Genomic DNA, 20,480 nt, shown 5'->3' with positions numbered 1-20,480 from the left:
CACCGTTCTTAGTATGTGCCTTTCTTCTTTAAGATCAAATATGCGGTGGCTCAAGCCTGTAATCCCAGCACTTTGGGAGGCCGAGACGGGCGGATCACGAGGTCGGGAGATCGAGACCATCCTGGCTAACACGGTGAAACCCCGTCTCTACTAAAAATACAAAAAAAAAACTAGCCGGGCGAGGTGGCGGGCGCCTGTAGTCCCAGCTACTCGGGAGGCTGAGGCAGGAGAATGGCGTGAACCCGGGAGGCGGAGCTTGCAGTGAGCTGAGATCCGGCCACTGCACTCCAGCCTGGGCGACAGAGCAAGACTCCGTCTCAAAAAAAAAAAAAAAAAAAAGATCAAATATGGCTGCTAGGGCTCTAGCCATCAAGACTACATTCCATGCACAAAAATAGAGAAAGGAGGATTGGCTAATATTTTTCCAAGCTTTCCCAGTAATTTTATCTCATTAGGTTCCCCTATCTGTCAGAAAGCCTGGAAAATATAATCACATCACAGAGTACCTTGCTGCATGGAGTAAAAGCGGGTGCCAACAATAAGAGTGGGAGAACAGATATTTGAAGAAAGATGATCAAGATGACAATTAGCACAATTCCAGTGGGACCCTGTGTCAGTCTTAGTCATGAGAGTTTCCAACTACAATTGCATCTCGGTTTTCTCAGCACAAAACTGCCTATTCCACCTTTCTTCCCCCAACTGCACAGATATGTAAGCCTCTCCACCTCTGGAAATTATCCCAGCTGGATAACAAGACAGTGTTTAAGGCCGGGCATGGTGACTCATGCCTGTAATCGCAGCACTTTGGGAGGCCAAGGCAGGCGGATCACCTGAGGCCAGGAGTTCGAGACCAGCGTGGCCAACATGGTGAAACCCTGTCTCTACTAAAAACACAAAAAAGTAGCTGGGCTTGGTGGCAGGCACCTGTAATCCCATAGACTCGGGAGGCTGAGGCAGGAGAATCACTTGAACCTGGGAGGCGGAGGTTGCAGTGAGCCGAGATTGTACCACTGTACTCTAGCCTGGGCGACAAGAGCGAAACTCTGTCTCAAAAAAAAAGAAAAAAAGATAGTGTCTAAGACGTTCCTGGTGCCTCATCTGGCTCTCCGTGGAAGAGAGTACAACAGAGCATGCTTAGAATTAGGGACAGCTCCCACTTCATTGCCAAAGCACAGTCGCATCATCTTTCTCTGGTACATATTCTCTCTCCTCCCTCCATCCCCAGAAGGTAAAAATAGAGCCCTGACTCACGGCCATGACTCACCCTGCGTCCACTTAGACATCTAAAGCTAGAGAGAAAAGATAATCAAGTCAAAACCTAGAGAGGGAGAGTAACTGCACCAAGGTGCTGCTATTCACAGTGGCTCCTGTAGCAGCATTTAATCACATGAATTATTGCTCAAGAATTAAAACTTGCACTATAAGAATTCTATTCAGCCATAAAAAAATGAAGTCATGTCTTTGCTGCAATGTGGATGGAACTGGAGGCCACTATCTTAAGCCAAACCACGGAGAAACAGAAAGTCAAATACCACATGTTCTCAGTTACAAGTGGGAGCGAAATGATGTGTCCACAGGGATGCAGAGGATGGAGTAAGTGACCCTGGAGACTACGGAGGGTACGAGGGTGTCAGGGGGTGAGGAAGGAGAAATTATGTGGGGTAAAATGTACATTATTCGGGTGATAGTTACACTAAATGCCCAGATTTCACCACTGCACAATATATCCGTGTAACAAAATTGCACCAGTAGCCCTTAAATTTATACAAATAAGAAAGGAAAAAAATAAATAAAATAAAATTTGCACTACTTCTTGTGGGCTCTCTTACGACTTTTTTATCCCCTCCATGTGAAAAATAGAACAGGGTGCTGAGACAATATATCAACAAGAACAACAAAAACCCCTCAACATGTATTACTCTGTGCCACTCATTGTTCTGAGTGCTTTACCAGCACCAATTCATTCCACCCTTGTAACAGACTGTGCAAAACAATACTAATGTTTCTTGTGTTTTTTAGATGACACAAGTGAGGCACAGATAGGTTAAGTAACCTGCTCAAAGACACACAGCATGAGGACCGAGCCTGGTGCTGAAGCCAGTTCAGGTCTCATGCTTCAACTGAATCACACACTAGTTACTACTCCACTCTGATGTTACAGTAATCGCCCCACCATGCACCAACCCTAAAGAGTTCAACACACACACACACACACACACACACACACACACACACACACACACGAGTTCTCATTCCCCATTATTGATCCATTTTCTCTGGTTTTCTGGTCTTCTGGGATTTGCCATTAATTGCAAGAACTCCAAGCTCTCACACCACCTCAATTATCAGCTAACTCCTTAGACACTAATTAAATAAAACATCAGGGTTAAGGATAATTTCACAGCCAGAGGAGAGCAAGTCTTGGGAGAATGAGCAGGGCCCTTATAGAAAACAGTGGAGAGGATGAGATCAAGTTAAACCTGAGGGATAATTTTGAAATGAACAGGGAACGTGACACGGGCACGGTGTATTGCCTGAAAGCTTTATCCTCGGAAGTAACCTCCAGCATGTCAAGGTGTCTATAGGCACTCTGGGGGACCAAGGTTAGGGCAGATCCACGGACCTCACGCACTGCCAAGGGAGAGTCCAGAAAAGCCTGAGTCTCCCCAGCAAGGCTGTTGCAACGGACAGCAGACTCCTTCTAGACTGAGAATAATCTCTCAGACTTGCTCAGAGGGCGGGGTTCCAGTAAATGGCAAGGCCACAGTGGCCCATCAGAGAAAATGAGCTGTGTCTTCCTGGAATACGAAGAGCATTTCTAGTAAGTCCATCCTTAAATATCCCTCTGCAACTAAGGCCAGTACAGGCTGCAATATGGCTTCAGTCCTAAACCAAGTCTTCTGTAGGAGCCGGGTACCCTGGAGGTGAATGATTCATCCTCAACTCTAGTCAAGCTAAAATCTGTACAGTGCAGTGGAGGTGCAGGCTGCGGCAGTATTAACACTGGTCTATGCTGGAGACCACGGGCACCTGAGGTGGAGGATGGATGAGTCGATGAACAATGACCACGCATTCAGCAGCAAGTATAAAATTGTGTTGGGTCGTTTTATCTAGAAAAGGGAGCCGGGAGCAGAACAGGATGCTCTGCCTGTAGGTAGGCATGCTCTCTGACACTCATTGGAACAGCGGACGTTGCACACAGTGTACGGGGACCCTGAGCCCCTTCCTCTGCTTGCCCCTATTTTTGAGGATGCTGAATTGCAGTCACAAGGGCAGTATTGAGCTGAGCAAGGCCATGGAAAGAGAAAAAGAGAACGCAAAGCTGAATAGTATCAGTCCCCGAGAAAGCAAGCTTCAGACTGAAAAATCTGAAAAAGTCAGACCACATAAAAACGCGAAGAAGTGTGGCAGTGGTAGGGGGGAGGCATGTGCAGAGGGGCCGACCCTGCGTGAGCCGTGCGCTGAGGGCTGTGCAGCCGTATCCTCCCTCCCATAGGCCATCACTGCTGGGCCCCAGCTCCTTCTCCTCCTCTTCCCCTCCTCCCCAGCACTAGAAGGAATAACTGATGAGGCTGAGGACTCTACCTACCCTCCGGAATAAGGAGCTATTTGAGGGATGAGGCTTTTAGATTTGCTACCAAAATCAATGATCATTTTTGTGAATTAATTGCATTATTTATGCTGTGAATGACATAATATGTAAGACATGTTCATGTTCTCACACATAAGTGGGAGCTGATCAATGAGAACACAGGGACACAGAGAGGGGAACATCACACACGGGGGTCTGTCGGGGGGTGGGGTCTAGGGGAGGGAGAGCATTAGGAGAAATACCTAATGTAGATGATGAGTTGATGATGCAGCAAACAACCACGGCACATGTATACCTGTGTACCAAACCTGCACGTTCTGCACATGTATCCCAGAACTTAAAGTATAATATTAAAAAAAAAAGAAAAGAAAAAAAAAGAAATTACAATCTCCCTAAAAAGTAAAAAATTAACATATTGGAAATGATTACCAAGTGATAACAGCACATTTAAAATTTTTTCATTAGACGAGGTCTTTAATATTTTTCAGGTTTACAGGGTGTTTAACAAAGTCGTGCATGCAAAAGGGAAACTGGGCTGGGCGAGGTGGCTCACGCCTGTAATCCCAGCACTTTGGGAGGTCAAGGTGGGAGGATCACTTGAGTCTAGGAGTTGGAGACTAGTCTGAGCAATAGCAAGACCCCATCTCTATTTATTTTAAGTAAATATAAAATACATTTTTTAAAGGGAAACTGATTGTTACTTTTAAGAGGGACAGATTATGACATCCAGAGGCTTACAAGAAAGTAACTTCCCCTCTGTGTGAACCAGCATTGGGTGTTTAAATAGCTTACCCCGTGGACTCGTACCCCAGTCCCTGAACGAGGTGAACTTCTTAATCTTTCTGAACCTCTGAGTTTTCCAGAGTTATTGAAACGGGATATGGGAAGGCACATATGCAGTGCCTGGTGCACAGACAGAGCTGGTGAGTGCCCATTCAGCGCTGACTTACTTCCCTTCTCCTCTCAATGCTAGGAATGTATTTAATCTTTCAAATTAAAGTGTTATGAAAAATTAGACCTCAGGTCCGCTGTGGCAATAGGGATATTCATGGTCCTCAAACCCCCTTGTACTGTGGGAGCTACAGAAGACGATGAATAGTGTTCAATTAGTGAGGACAGTTAAAGGAAAGAAACGGCTGTCCTGAAACCAGAGGCGGGACATGAAGGGAAGGGAAGGAGGTAAGATTCACAAGACATTCCTGCTATTCCCAGCAGGAGGATGTGCACTTCCCCAGACCCTGGTATAGGATGAGAAAGGACTGTGCATGCACAGGGACACTAACTATGTTGCAGAGGCTGCTGAGTGAGACTGAGAATAAAGATGAAGAGGTGGAGTTGAGGCTGGGCTTGTGTGCTCTCAAGCCCCTGTGCCAGCTAATATCTCGATTGTACTTGTCACACTCCTGTCTAAGAAAAAGCATGCCATTGAACCAGGATGGCAAATGCAAACAAATAAGGAGAAAGGGGCTCTTTCTCTTTTTGTGACGAAAGAGTCCCTGTTACTATCAGTTCAGAAAAACATTGCTATCATTACGCCTCGTCCCCAAGACTCTCTTGAGTGTAATCCCAATGATGGCCTCTGCAGCTGAACAGGGCCTGGACCAGGCTACCCCGGTTGTGGGGTGGAAGGCTGCATTCTAGATTGAAGAAAGACACCCTTTGGACTAATAAGCAATAAAATCTATGATCCATAAAATTCTGTTTGCCCATCTCATAAGCTGCTTTCTAGGAATTCCACACACTGCTGTGAATTTGATTTTAGATCTGTGTGGTGGAATAGGTAACAATGCGTTCCGTCAAGCTTCAGCAGAGATCTCAGCAGCAAATGTCAGGGATAAGAGATAGATAATATAGATATATGAATCATAAGGATTATATATCCTCCAGGGAACGATATATATCTAAGGGTGTATCACAGCTCGCGGGTTCACCGACTAGCCTGCCAGCAGCCATGGCCTAAGTGCTGCTGTTAAAATACCATGTGGTGGCTGCCAAGGCAGAGGGACATGATGGGTCTCAGAGGAAACTACAGGAATTCAGTGTGAACACAATACAATCAGCAGATAACTCCTTGAGCGATGGGTTCTTATATTTTTGGTAATTGAAACACCTAAAGGTATCTTTGCTCTTAAGGCCTGAGTCTCAGAAAGATGACTTCGTGTGAGGGTGAGTGAGGGGTTGAAGCTGCCTGCAGAGAGGCAGGTAGCAAGTTCCAAGAGGGCTCCTGGTGAGGGTTTCTGCCCAGGATGGCAGTGGTGAGGATTCAGACGGTGCGTGCCTGCAACGAAGCAACATTGTATGGGTGGGATCACAGCACTGCATGGGTGTTGAATTATTTAACTTTGGTGTTGAACTAGAGTGAATGAGGAGTAGAACATGATTAGAAAGAACCTCAGTACTTGGTGTCACCGTGACTGAGGAGAAGTCAGCCAGAATTAAGGTGAAGGAGTTGCTTTGAGTCTGGGAGGATGGCTGCCAGCTGAAATTTGGGATGCCTCGGTTCACAATGTCAAAAAGGAGGTTAGAGGTCAGTGAGGAACTGGCAGATGTAGAAACAGCCTGGAGGGATTCCGTTTGAATGCCACGGCGACATTTGTGGGAATGATTGTGTCCATCCAGGGAAGCAAGGCTGTGCCGTGGGGGGCACCTGTACTTGGAAGATGAAAGAAGGTCAAGGATTGCAGAGGCCAGACACCTACGAAAGCTCCATGTGGAAAGGCCTGAATAGAAGAGCATCAGATCCAGGGCATGAGGGGCAGGGCTGGGGAGTATCCAGCTTTGCCGTTGAGAAACCGTGTGTGTGTGTGTGTGTGTGCGCGCATGCAGGTGTGTGCACGTGTGTACGTAGGTGTGCACATGTACAGTGGACTATAATTACAAGAAAACCTCTCCTCTGTAATCCCAGCCGCTTTCTCTCCTGTGACCTTCCTCTCTCTCATCTCCCCTTCCCAGCATCTTCTTTTGTCTCAGTCATTTAGGCGACTGCCCTTGCTGCTCCCATGTCACCAGCTGCTCTTTTTTTAAAGCAAAGTTCTGGAGAGAATAGTAGTTAAGAGCAGGAATTTGGCTTTCAGTCCTGGCTTTACCATTTGCTGCTGTGTAACTAAGGTAGACCAGCTATCCTCCCAAGTCACTCAGTGAATTAGGGGTGAAAACATGGACCTTGCTGAGATATTAAAGCAACATCAAGTTATTATTACAGTACCTGGCTCGTCGTGAGTGGCAAATAACTTGTCTTTCTTATAAATTGCCGCCTACATTTACCCCTCTATCTTTCTTGCTTCCTTCATTCTCTCATTTCTTTCTTCACTATCCCTACAACTTCTCCCTTTTCTCCCAGGTTAGGCTCTGAAAAGAAAGTCTGGAATGAGAAATCTCAGAAGGAGAAATGTCCTAATTCCTTTACTGCTTAATAATTAGGCTTGAACATGTGCTTGCTTGACTTTGCTCAGCCGCAGCTCACTGTTTTGGCTGGCATGTTGAGCTCGTTGGAGATAAGATCACACTCTGTGAAGTTTATATCGTAAGTATTGTTGATAGAATCTGGGAGGAAGTACAGTAATTGAGTGTTTCCAAGAATATTGGGAACTTTCTAACAAACCGTGTGTAGTTTTGAAACTAGAGAAGCAAGAGGGAAATTTTGAACTTATTCCTCCACTGAAACCCTGGAGTTTGAGTTGTTTTCCAGTAACAGTAGAGTTCATCAGAATATCAACTGGGGCAGCGGGGAACACCTGCTGCAACATCTAAGCTGAGCAGATCTCCGTTAGTTTTACAGTCTATGCATAAGGTACCACATCAAGAATAAAAATCCTTCATAAATTATCTGCTTGCAGGATTTAGTAATAAATTATTAATTATTGTTTATTAATAATATTTTTCAATCCTATCATGGAGCATATCATCCCCATCAGGAACTGGAAGGTGTGCAATGCTGGAGCGAGTGTAGGAGGTGAGAAGCCAAGGGTGCAGTCGAAAGGAGCCACTAATCAGCAGGTGGCAACCCAGTTGCTTCCTAACAGCAATGGTTTCAGAAATCAAATTGGCTGTTTTCTATCACTGAGTGGTGACAGCTGCTTGGCAAAGAAATTGTGCAGGAAATTGGAATGTCACTCAAGCCATCAGATAAAACCTAGCCATAGAGGGCAGTCTGATCTTTCCGTAGACAGTTCCAGGGACTACCTTTCTCATGCCAATCAAGAGCTTTCTCCCTGTGCTCAAAATTCCATGCTCTGGGGTCTCATTAACTACCATGACCTATTCAGGGGCTGAAGTAACATATGACTTGGCTCTTCCACTCCAGAGGCTCACAGGACCTAGAACTGTGCTGCTTTTACCACCAGTGTGAGTGACAGGGCTGCCTGTGCGTGAGCGGTCTTGAAAGCAGAGATCAGCATGAATCGGGGAGCCAGATGCAAGCGTGAGCAGGTGATGGGGGGTGGTTCTATCAATACAGCCCCCAGCTGCTCACAAAGCCCTTCTGCTTGCTTTATGTCACCACCCACCTGCCTCCTACCACTACCTCCCAAAATGAGAAAGCCTAAAAAGGTGGACAATTCCCTGTCGATGTGGATGTAGACAGAAATCGAACATTCTGACAGTGATGGGAGCTGTGGCAGGCTTCACTCTACCTGGAACACAACTGTCATTCATGAGGTATTCTTCTCACATACTTAATGTCTCTATCGTCCCCAAGCCTTGGCAGTTGAAGCAGGTATTTCTCCCCATTTCACAGATGCAGAAGTTCAGGGAGATTAAATGGCTTTAGTTGAGGCCACTGAGTAGGAAGGAGAGCAAAGACCCACAGGCTGCTGCTGGGGCGCTTTGTTCTGATCCCTCCACATCCCAGCGTCTCCACAGAGGTAAGGAGAATCAAACAGGCTATCACCTGGGGAAGGAAGAGTGGATGCAAGACGGAGGAAAGCGATCAGCTCCTCTTCTCAGGTATTATTCATTCGGATTTTCTCAATTTGTCACAGGTGCCAGAAAATACCGCAACATGAAAAGTGACAACCAGAGCTTCTCAGGGGACCCCCCTAAAGCCTTCATCCTTCTGGGTGTGTCTGACAGGCCATGGCTGGAACTCCCTCTCTTTGTGGTCCTCCTGCTGTCCTACGTGCTGGCCATGTTGGGGAACGTCGCCATCATCCTGGCATCCCAGCTGGATCCTCAACTCCACAGTCCCATGTACACCTTCCTCAGCCACCTGTCCTTCCTGGACCTCTGCTACACCACCACTACAGTCCCTCAGATGCTGGTCAACATGGGCAGTTCCCAGAAGACCATCAGCTACAGAGGCTGCACTGTGCAGTATGCAGTCTTCCACTGGCTGGGATGCACGGAGTGCATCCTCCTGGCCGCCATGGCCCTGGACCGCTATGTGGCCATCTGCGAGCCCCTGCACTACGCCGTTCTCATGCACCGTGCTCTCTGTCAGCAGCTCGTGGCTCTGGCCTGGCTCAGTGGCTTCGGCAACTCCTTCGTGCAGGTGGTCCTGACTGTGCAATTGCCGTTCGGTGGGCGGCAGGTGCTAAACAACTTTTTCTGCGAGGTGCCGGCCATGATCAAGCTGTCGTGTGCCGACACAGCTGTGAATGATGCCACGCTGGCTGTGCTGGTGGCCTTCTTCGTGTTGGTGCCCCTGGCTCTCATCCTTCTCTCCTATGGCTTTATTGCCCGCGCAGTGCTCAGGATCCAATCCTCCAAGGGACGACACAAGGCCTTTGGGACGTGTTCCTCCCACCTGATGGTCGTCTCCCTCTTCTACCTACCTGCCATTTACATGTATCTTCAGCCCCCTTCCAGCTACTCCCAAGAGCAGGGCAAATTTATTTCTCTCTTCTATTCCATAATCACCCCCACTCTCAATCCCTTCATCTACACCCTGAGAAATAAAGATGTGAAAGGGGCTCTGAGGAGACTCCTGGCCAGGATCTGGAGGCTCTGTGGACGATGAGGACGTGAGATGTAGCATCTCCATCAATTAAAGAGCACTGCACAAGTCTATTGTGCACTCAGAGCATCTTTCACTTAAGGAGTTAATACCCAGAGAGCTCAAAAACTCTGTCTTCAAACATCTCACTTCCTGTCATAATACCCCAAATCCCATAGCGACAAAGTTCATTTTAAAAGTGTAATTCTAAGAGGCCATATGTTTTTAAGCATTGTTTAAATAGACTTCAATAAGTATGTGTGGAATTATTTAACTTCCAATTTCCTGATTCTTTTCTCTTTTCCTCTTCCTGTATTTCTTTTATTCTTTCCCCATTTGTGTCTTCTATTACTCCTAAGTATACACAAGATGAAGCTGAAATACAATCTTATTTTACTTATAATGAATATGTGTTTTTCTCCATATACTTAAATCTCCACAAATTTTACATGACTTTTTCAGACAATTCCAGGAATTAAGTAGATTGCTATCTCTTTCCTGTGATTTTGGATTTTTTTTCTCTCTGTAGTTTACATTTTCTTCTATAGAAAGTTTTTCCATGAAATGTAAACTAGTACAAAAACTAGTAGAACCACTATGGAAAACAGTGTGAAGATTCCTTAAAGAACTAAAAGTAGATCTACCATTTGATCCAGCTATGCCACTACTAGGCATCTACCCAGACGAAAATAAGTCATCATATGAAAAAGTTACTTGCTCATGCGTGTTTATAGCAGCACAATTTGCAATTGGAAAAATACGGAACCAGCCCAAATGCCCATCAGTCAACTAGTGAATAAAGAAAATGTGAGATAGGCTGGGTGCAGTGGCTCATGCCTATAATCCCAGCACTTTGGGAGGCCAAGGCGGGTGAATCACGAGGTCAGGAGTTCAAGACCAGCCTGGCCAAGATGGTGAAACCCCGTCTCTACTAAAAATACAAAAATTAGCTGGGCATGGTGGCACACACCTGTAATCCCAGCTACTCAGGAGGCTGAGGCAGAAAACTGCTTGAACCCGGAAGGCGGAGGTTGCAGTGAGCTGAGGTTGCGCCACTGCACTCCAGACTGGGCAACAGAGTGAGACTCCATCTCAAAAAAAAAAGAAAAAGAAAATGTGAGATATATACCATGGAAAAACACTATTCAGTCATAAAAAGGAATGAAATAATGGCATTCTCAGCAACCTGGCCAGTTTTAAAGTCCTAATGCCCAAAAGTTATCTTTCTCTCTTTCAAGCTCAGCTATGTGTTTCTGATTACATTATTTATACAGGGTATCAAAGTGTTTGTAGCAGGAAGGCAGTTGGTAATAGTTCACCAAGATGCAGAAACCCAATCTCCAGTTGGTGCTGCTCAGAAGTGCTAACAAGACAGTTTGCAATAGAATGTAAATCTCATACTGTTTCCCTTATAAAAACAGTCTTAAGGGTTTTTTTTAAATGTCAGCTCATCTAAAAGGCATGTTTAATAATGTGATTGTTTTACATTCTTACACGAACTCCTATGTTGACAGTTTATAGACCACACTTTGAGTAGCAAAGTGTGGCTACTTTGACGGCTAATTGTATAGAGGAAGTAGGATTTCCATCCTGAGCAATTCCATGCGGTTTAAGAATTGTCCATGTGTTGAGAAGCAATTAGTAAATATTTCCTTAAAACTTAATGCTCTGTGAAGTATGATAGATGAACTGTTCCTCGGATGGGATACATCCAAAATAAGCTGTTATCAACTGAAAGCAAGATGCATCTTCTGCATAATACTTCTAGTTAGGAGTGCAGGCTCTGATACTCTCAAACCTTTCACTCCACGATTTTCAATTCTATCCTAGCAAAGATGAAATTCCACTCATTACAGTTAGAGTGAGGTAGTTTAAAAATTATCTACAATAGAACCATTTGCCAAAGTGACTTTTAAAATGCACCAAGCAATTTAATTTACCTTTAGTGCTTTAGAGAAATAATTTTAAAAATTTCCAGGTACTCTTTTTTAAAATTAAGAAAAGGAAACAATTTAATTAAATAAATACAAAAAAAGTTTTACATATTCCTGAATTTTCAACTAGCTACACAAAGCATGGATTATTCTTATTAGAAAACAACAGTATTACAAAAATTTTAAATAAATAAATAGCTGCCATAAAATTTCAACATAATATACAGTCAACTAGTTCTGTGTTATGGTCAGTTAATAGAAACATAGCAGGAATGATGATATGAGCAAAAGTAAACAGAACAAAGAAGAAAAAAATGATAGGAAAAAGAAAGACAGTGAGAAGAGAAAAATAAAGACAAAGAAAGTGCTTTATTGAACGAGCTAATTACATGAGGTCACCAAGAGGAACATCCTCTAACTGAGGCGCTGGGATGAGAACAACATCCGCTGCTGTCAGTGCCCTGGGGTCTCCCTCACCCGGGCGCAAAGGAGCCGCCCCAGCTCTCCACACGAAGGCCGGCGGGCGCGCTCTCCTCTCCGACACTCCCCCGGAAGGATCACAGAGCTGTGCTCTTGGCCCGCATGGGTCGCAGCTCGCTCCCCCTGAGGACCCCCGGCTGGAGGGACCCCCGGCTGGAGGCCGGAGACCGCCGCGTCTGGCAGCGCTGCTTCCACCCCTACCACGAAGGCTCAAAGACGATGGTCAGCTCCGGCTTTTCTTCTTGAAGTGTTTCTAACGCACTTTTTGTCTCATAATTGAAATACATTTCAGACAACCTGTAAAAGCAAATAGAGAGCCTGGGTTGCACACTTCAGATAACTCTCTCAGAGTCGTTAACCTTAGAAGTGTCTTCTCTCCATTTCCCTAAACTCCACACACTTCTAAAATGTTAAACAAACAAACAAAAAGGGACCACAACTCCCAGCGTGCTCCGCGGGCTCGCCGCTGTCGCCGCCGCCGAGACCAAGATGGCCGCGAGACTCCGCGGCTTCCTCAGGAATGCCTGGGCCGAGGAGCCAGCGCTCGTCGTGTCCTTCGTCGTCGGGAGCCTCGCTGTGATTCTGCCCCCGTTCAGCCCCTACACCAAGTACTCCATCACCACCAACAAGGCCACGCCCCACAACTACCCAGTGCCCGTCCGCGATGACGGGACCAGCCGGACGTGCCCAGCCACCCCCAGACCCCCAGGGCCCCAGCCTGGAGCGGCTGAAGAAACTGTGAGCGCCCCCAGTGACAGAGGAGGCCCCTCCCACAGCTCCCAGTAAAAATGTGGGGGAAAAAAAAAAGCTCTAAGTGCCCGATGTGGTCCTGTTATATTTTTAACTATGTAGTTGGGAACTTTTTAAGCATACATAAAAGTATAGAAAATAGTATAATGAACCCCATCTCCATTACTCAAGTTCGACTATTAAACAGGTCATGTCAACCTGTTTCTTCTATTGCCCACCCACTCCTCCCACCCATGGATTATTTTAAATATTGCATTTAATGCATCTGTCAATAATTCACTTTGTGACACTAAAATATAATTATAATATCACTATCACACCAAAACTGTTTAACAATAATTTCTTAGTATCACTGTATGTCCCGTCAGCATTTACACTTCCTTAACTGTCTTGTAAATTTTTTTACCTTATGTTCATTTAGTCATGAACCCAACCAATTCTACACATTGCATTTGCCCAGGATGCCTCTCACATTTTCTTCGATGTAAGTTCTTCCTCCTCTTTAATAAAGTTTCCCTTGCAACTTAACTAGTAAATCCGCCCATTTGTCCTGCACCATTTCTAACCATCTCAATGTGGTGGTGTTATATACTGAATGCCTGTCTTCCTTAAAATTTCCCATGATGAAGCCCGAACCCCTAATGTGATGGTACTTAAAGGTGAGGCCCTTGGGAGGTAGGTAGAGTTAGATGAAGTTGTGAGGGTGGGGCCCTCAGGATGGGGTGAGTGCCCTTACAGGAGAGATACCAGAGAGTTTGTTCTTTCTCCCCTGTCTTCTCTCCCTTCCCTCCCCTCACTCCATGCAATCACATAGCAAGAAGGTAGCCATCTGCAAGTCAGGAAGAGGACTCTCACCAGCAACCAAATTCACAGAGACTTGATTTTGGACTTTCCAGCCTCCAGTATTGTGAGAAAATAAATCTCCGTGTGTGAGTCACACAGTCTAGAACAGCTTGTTATCGCAGCCTGAGAAAACAGGTTGACTGCATTCATGGATTCTTCAATCTATTTTGAGCCTGTCCCTCAGCCTGAGTCCTGAATGTCCCTCAGGGCTAGGTCAGTGACTCTACATGTAGTAGTGTCCCCAGCTTTGACCTGACCAATCCTTCTTTTCTTCCCCCATCTCTCTTAGCTCTGGGAATGTTGGCTTGTCCTGCAGCAAACGTGCTCCATTACGTCAGCACAAGGATGCAAGGCTGATTCAAACTTGTATTTATTCAAACCTGCATTCCAACAGGTTCTCAGCCTTGAGATCATTAATATGGACAGAAGTCCCTGGACTAAAGGAATTTATATTTTGGGAGCAGAGATAGATAATAAATAAACAAGAAAACGACATAGTACATAAGATGTGCTTCACTGCAGAGAAGAATGAGAAGAAAAAAGCGCTTGCTTCTATTTTCAGTAGAATAGTCAAAGACAGCCTCGCAGAGAGGAAGACCTTTAAGAGAGAATTTAGGAATGTACAGAGAATAATGCATGTGGATACTGAAGGGGAGAGAGTTCTAGGCAGGAAGAAAAGCAAGTGCAAAAATCCAGAGATGACAGTGTTCTTGCAAAACAGCAAGGAGACCACTGTACTGGGGTAGAATAAGCAAGGGTTGGGAGAAGCGGAATCTTCAGAAGCAGGAGAGGCTGGATTATGTGGGGCATGGAATACACCATGAGTTTGTTGCTCTGATTATGAAAGTGATAAGTCACCAGACGATGTTGGCAAGAGTGATATGATCTGAGTTACATTTTAGCTGAATCCCTTGTCTGCTAAAATCAGAATAACAGATGCAGGGTGGCCTGTCAGAATGCCACCATGACAATCCAGACACCAGGTGATGGTGGCTTGAGCCAGGGAAGAAGCCATGAAGCTGGCCAGAAGTGGTCAGGGAGTGGCCAAGCTGGGAAGGCAGAGCTCACAGGATGTGCTGACACATTGGACGTGGTTATAAGAAAAAAGAGACAGTGACGACAGAACCAGAAATGTTTTGGCCTGAGCAACTTGGAGGAAGTGACCATTGACTGAGATGGGGAAGAATCAGGTTTCAGGTAGAAGAGAATAGCATGGGTGTGGATCTGGATGTGACGTTTAAGAGGTTTATTAAATCTCCAAGAAGAAAGATCAGACAAGCACGCAGACACAGAATTTACGGACATGTAATCTGGAGGCCACAGCACATATATCATGAATCCAGAAGACCAGGTAATTTAAATGAGGGAGAAAGTATAGGGAAGAAAAATTAGCCCAGCGACTGAGCTCTGAGGATTCAACACATAAGGGTCAGGATGATGAAGAAAAGACCAGAAAGGAGACTGAGTAGAAAGAGCTGATGAAATAGAAGAAAACCCAAGGGAACATGTTGGCCTTAAAGCCAAGCAGTGAAAACGTCTTCAGGGAAAAGTGCGATCATCACAGCTGACAGAACCGTGGGACTCGCCAGGAAGCTCTTACTAGAGAGGAGACGACTACTTCAGTGATATCACAGAGGTGGGTCGGCAATGTCCTGACACACTGTTGAATTTCATGTAATTTCCAATCTTGCTGTTCCTGGAGCACTCTTTTCCCATTTAGAAATCCTCAGAAACAAAACAACAAGATCTCCACTATGTAAAGACCCTTCCAAATCGGATGAACCATAGACGAGTTCTACAAAGTACGGTTCCTTGTGTAGAACAGAATCCTGCTTGGCCATGACTGCATTAGTACTTGTGTTTCTTTAGGGAATATGGATGAAATCCAGCTTAACTTTGGTTGTTCTAATGGTCTCAATGAAGTGGAATGTGTAGTTTAAGCCCCATATTCTCTGTTTTAAAAAATCCACACAACTGACCCAGGCCCAACCTAATCCTGAGTGGCTGCAAATGAAGCCAGAGCCATCCTGGATTTTGATAACCATCAACATTTCCTGAGGACTCAGAGTCCCGCCACGGGCATCTCTGCAGCGCGCACTCACCCCAGGTTCTGCAGGAGGCAGCTCTGCTGTTTCAGCACTTCACAGAACATCATGACCCCCAGGTCGCCCAGGTCATTGTTGCCTAGGCTCAGCTTTCGCAGGCTCTGGCTGGAGGTCAGAAGCGTGGAAAGATCCCAGCAGCAGTGTGACGTGAGGTTGCAGTTGTCTAATCTGCAAAAGGGGGTGATTTAAAGAAAACATCCCCTTAACCATCCCCCCGGCTCCCCAAGATCTTAGCATCTTAGTCTGTCTTCTTTCAGGTACAAAAAAGAAAAAGAGCACAGGACTAACTAGCTTGAAGCAGCCTTGTATGCCAGTCATGATTCTTCTCTCTCCTTTTCAGATAGGAGCATCTCTTTCAAATCCACTGCATTGCACAGATCAAATTAGTAACAGTGGTTTGTTCACCGATTTACCGAATTCTGTGCCCTTCCCTACATTTCCATTAAATATGTGTCATACTGCCCCCTTGTTTTGTGGTACAGAAAACTGTGATGGAACGGACTCCAGTTCCTACCTTTATATCATCTAGAAGGACTCCTCCCAGTCCCATGATCCTGTAACAAGGCAAACTCTAAGAAGACACCTCACTTCTAAGATACAGATTATCTTGTGGCCACTCTGCCTAAACTTCCCTCCACCCTTGGCCACCATGTGTTCTCATCGCTGTAATAAGTGGAAGGACTTACTCCAACACCTGAAGCTTGCAGTCGGGGTGCAAGAGTCCCTCACAGAGTAGCTTGATCCCCTTGTCTCCGAGAGTGTTGCCTCGCAGGTAAAGGTGCGTGAGATTCTGATTAGTGCTGAGTACCGAGGACAAAGCTGAACAACAGACTGACGTAAGGCCAGAATTCACCAACCTGTAGAAGGACGGGGAGAAGAGTCCTCAGTGCCCAGCTCTTCCCCAACACTGTGCAGCTGCTTCAACTCCATGCCCTGTCCTCTCTCAGCAGCTGCAGCCTTTAGCTCAGAGAGCAGAAGCCAGCATCTCGGATATAATCTGGGGAGAGCATGGCCTGCTGTCTGTGGCTGCCACAGGAGACACAAATGATGCCTCAGCAGACATTTTGCTGGATCATTCCGACAGAAAGAGAGCCAAGGCAAACTGAGCCGGTTACCCCATCCTCCTGCTTCTCACACAGCTTTCCTCCAGCCAGGAGCGCTCCTCAGCACCACTCCTTCCAGAAAGACATCCCAGCGGTTATCCTCGACTAATAATGCCCGTAACACTGCAGACACCTGTTCTTTTGTTTGTTTTTTGTTTTTGTTTTTGCTTTTGTTTTGTTTTGAAGAGAGACAGGGAAAAAAATCCTCCTCATGGAAAGTCAGTGTGGATTTAAACATCAAAGACAACAGGTGAATGTCCATTGTGACCTTCTAAGCTGTAGCTAGGGCTGTGACAGGAACACTATGGGGCCCTTAGCAATTGCCACCTCCCGCCTTCCTGCTCCCCTAAATGCACCTTTCACTTCTTTCTCGCTGCAGCCCTCAACCACATTGGAGAAGTGGGAGGATCATTTGAGTCCAGGAAGTCGAGGCTGCAGTGAGCCATGATTGTGCTGCCACACTCTAGCCTGGGCGACAGAGTGAGACCCTGCCTAAATAAATAAATAAGGCCAGGTGCAGTGGCTCATGCCTGTAATCTCAGCACTTTGGGAGGCCCAGCACTTTGGGAGGGTGGATCACGAGGTCAGGAGTTCAAGACCAGCCTGGCCAACATGGTGAAACCCTGTCTCTACTAAAAATATAAAAATTAGTTAGGGTGGTGGTGGGCACCTGTAATCCCAGCTACTCGGGGAGGCTGAGGCAGGAGAATTGCTTGAACCCGGGAGGCAGAGGTTGCAGTGAGCCGAGATTGCCACTACACATCAGCCTGGGTGACAGAACGAGACTCTGTCTCAAAAACAAATAAATAAAAGAAAAAGGCTCTTGCTCTGTCACCCAGGCCGAGTGCACAGCTCACTGCAGTCTTAAACTCCTGGGCTCAGACAATCCACCCACCTTGGCCTCCCAAAGTGGGATTACAGGCGTGAACCACTGTGCCTGACCCAGAGACCAGTCTTATTTGATTATTATATCAACCTGGCAAGGAAGGAGTGCAGCTAAAACTATTACATACATTTTACAGATTAGAAATCAAAGGCTTATAAAGATTACATGTTTCTCTCAAGGCCACAGAGCAGGTGTGTGGTGGGGAGGGATCCAGACCCGGACTTTCCACGTTTTAGTCTCATCGTCTCCCCACTGCCCTTTCTGTCCACCTCTGTCTTCCTTCTGCACAGCAAAGGGCCTCTTAGAGCATAAAACCCCAGAAATGCATTAATCTCAATGGAATTAAGAGTTTTGATGTACTATTCTTGAGTCAAATTGAGCCCGTTCTGTCACCCAGGAAGAGCATAAGAGCTCTAAAATCACTAGTGGTGTAATTCCTGGGAGCATAGATGCTCAGAAGGTAGTCTACAGTACACAGAAAGCCTCATACTCCAGCCCTTCCACAAAGCCAGGAGTAGCCTCCTTCCTACCAGAGTCCTTGGTAATGGCATGTTTTTAAGCTCTTTGGTGTCTAAGAGGCAGGAAAAATAGAAATACAGAAAAAGTTTATTCAGACAGTAAAGTGTGAGCAGATGACCAGCAGGAAAAAGCGATTATCCACCCACTGGTTTCTATCTTCCCAATTAAGGAAGAATCAAATTGAAAAGACACAGTAAGCAAGACTAATAGGGAAATGAAACCCAAGAGAGACAGACAAAAACAAAGCAAGTTTTGAGTGGCTTCTACTAAGCTCTCACCCCCAGGTAAGAATTCTATTAGAGGGTTGTTGTTAATGAACATGCAGAAGGGATTTGTAGGATTCCTGGCAAAGGCCAGGGACATTCCAGTAGAATGGGGATGGTCTTCAAAGAGGAAAAGAGAAAATATTTTTAAAGTTATGTAGTTAAAGTTACGCAGGCTTTACCACTATTTCCAAAAAGGAGTAGAATGGATTATTCAACAGATGTTTGGGGAGCACTACACAGTAGTAATAGTAATAGAAGTGGCAACAGACAGTGTAGTTTTGTTAAGAACATGTCATACCCAGATTGTGAAAATGCTGGTAACTATTAAGCAATGGTTACACTAAACACATAATAAAGTGTTTAAAGAATCAAACAACCATGTCCCACCAACCAATCCTTGGATTAGAGGAATGTGATCGACATAACATCTTGATTTGAACCAATCCACCTAACTGAACTCTACATTTACCAAGCTAGATATCTTGCCATGTACTGTATTAAGTTAATTTGTTGGGGATTTTTATCTATTAACTACCTGCTTATGTCACAAAAATGTCTCATAATGAAAACTGAATCCCAGTGCTTAGGGAGGTCAAGGTGGGAAGACCACTTGAGGCCAGGAGTTTGAGATGAGCCTGGGCAACATAGCAAGATCCTGTCTCTACAAAACAATTTTTAAACATTTTAAACATTACCCAGGCATGGTGGTACACACCTGTAGTCTTAGCTACTCAGAAGGCTGGGGCAGGAAGATTGCCTGAGCCCAGGAGTTCAAGGCTACAGTGAGCTATGATCCTACCACTGCACTCCAGCCTGAGCCACAGAGAAAAAACCCTGTCTTAAAAAAAGAAAGGAAAGAGAGCGAGAGAGAGAGAGAGAGAGAGAGAGAGGGAGGGAGGGAGGGAGGAAGGAAGGAAAGAAAGGAAAGGAAAGGAAAGGAAAGGAAGGAAGGAAGGAAGGAAGGAAGGAAGGAAGGAAGGAAGGAAGGAAACTGAGGAAGAAGATTGAGCATGTGTGACCTTGAGCAGTATTGAGACAGGCAGCACACACAGTATTTATCGTGTGCTTGACATGGATGATGACTTTAAATAGGATTATCTCATTGAATGATCACAACCTCAAGATGGGAAAGTTATTTTTATCCCTACTTTTAAATGGACAAAATGAGGATCACAGCAATTAAAAAATAAGTAGGAGCTTCTTAGATGGATGGTAGAAAGTGGGAAAGTGGGGGTAACCCTCCAGGCAAAATGAAAAGAGTATGCAAGGATAAGGAAGATTAAAAGAACCACCAAGGTGTTTCAAAACTAATTCATAGCTAGGCACAGTGATGTCCACCTATAGTCCCAGCTACTTGGGTGGCTAAGATGGGAGGATTGCTTGAACCCAGGAGTTCAGATGAGATCGGGCGCCCTGGGTGGTATGGCAGTAGGCGAACCCAGGAGTTCAAATTCAGCCTGAGCCACATAGCAAGTCCGCATCTCTAAAACAGCAAAACAAAACTTACTCAACATGACTCAAAATGGAGTGCAAGATGTGGCAGGAGAGAGGGCAGCATCAGGGACAGCCTTGTGTGCCAAGCTAAGACGTCACTCTGACAACAGAGAAGAACTTTTGAAGGTTTTTGAACAAAGGGTCAATATTTTCAAATTTGCATTTTAAAAAGTTCCCTCTGGTGTAACGATGAGTGGTAGAGGGAACTGAAAGCAGAGCTTTAGGACTGTCCTCCATGTACTCACTTGGCAGCCTCCTGGAAAGCCCCACCATTCAATGAGGCGGGAGGAAGAGGGCAGGAGCAGGTCAGAGAACGGGGGTGGAAGGTGGGGTATGATAATTAAACCAATGTTGCAAACGCTCAGCATGTGTGACCTTGAGCAATATTGAGACAGGCAGCACACAATATGCAGCTAGACATGAGGACCTAAAGTTCAAGAAAAAAAAATGTGGCTATACCTAACACATAGGCTATACCTAACACACAGCCACATGTATGGCTACACCTAACACATAAAATGCATAACAGTTTTGACTGATTAATGCCACTTATAGATATCTATCTCAAAAGCAAAT

The 20,480-nt window shown here is 45.4% G+C and overlaps 2 protein-coding genes and 1 pseudogene across 10 annotated transcripts in view; 2 read left to right on the top strand and 1 right to left on the bottom strand.

Moving 5' to 3' along the window:
• Window positions 1-10,335, top strand: part of LOC103880245 (olfactory receptor 2B11) — a 68,132-nt gene extending 57,797 nt beyond the window's left edge. The window contains exon 3 of the mRNA XM_017953048.3: window positions 8,572-10,335. Within this exon, the coding sequence (XP_017808537.1) occupies window positions 8,592-9,548 (957 nt within the window). The 5' untranslated portion in view covers window positions 8,572-8,591 and the 3' untranslated portion in view covers window positions 9,549-10,335. The remainder of the gene's footprint in view (window positions 1-8,571) is intronic.
• Window positions 10,336-11,808: 1,473 nt separating this feature from the next.
• Window positions 11,809-20,480, bottom strand: part of NLRP3 (NLR family pyrin domain containing 3) — a 32,957-nt gene continuing 24,285 nt past the window's right edge. For all 9 annotated transcript variants that reach the window (XM_031660346.1, XM_031660340.1, XM_021932202.2 and 6 more), the window contains 3 exons: window positions 16,323-16,493; window positions 15,634-15,804; window positions 11,809-12,235 (listed from right to left, as the gene is read on the bottom strand). In XM_031660346.1, coding sequence (XP_031516206.1) covers window positions 12,136-12,235; window positions 15,634-15,804; window positions 16,323-16,493 — 442 coding nt within the window. In that variant the 3' untranslated portion in view covers window positions 11,809-12,135. The remainder of the gene's footprint in view (window positions 12,236-15,633; window positions 15,805-16,322; window positions 16,494-20,480) is intronic.
• Window positions 12,192-12,680, top strand: LOC116271742 (annotated as a pseudogene).

This window comes from Papio anubis, chromosome 1, assembly GCF_008728515.1.
Source record: "Papio anubis isolate 15944 chromosome 1, Panubis1.0, whole genome shotgun sequence".
Classification (NCBI taxonomy): Eukaryota; Metazoa; Chordata; class Mammalia; order Primates; family Cercopithecidae; genus Papio; species Papio anubis.
This window is presented reverse-complemented; position numbering and strand designations above follow the sequence as displayed.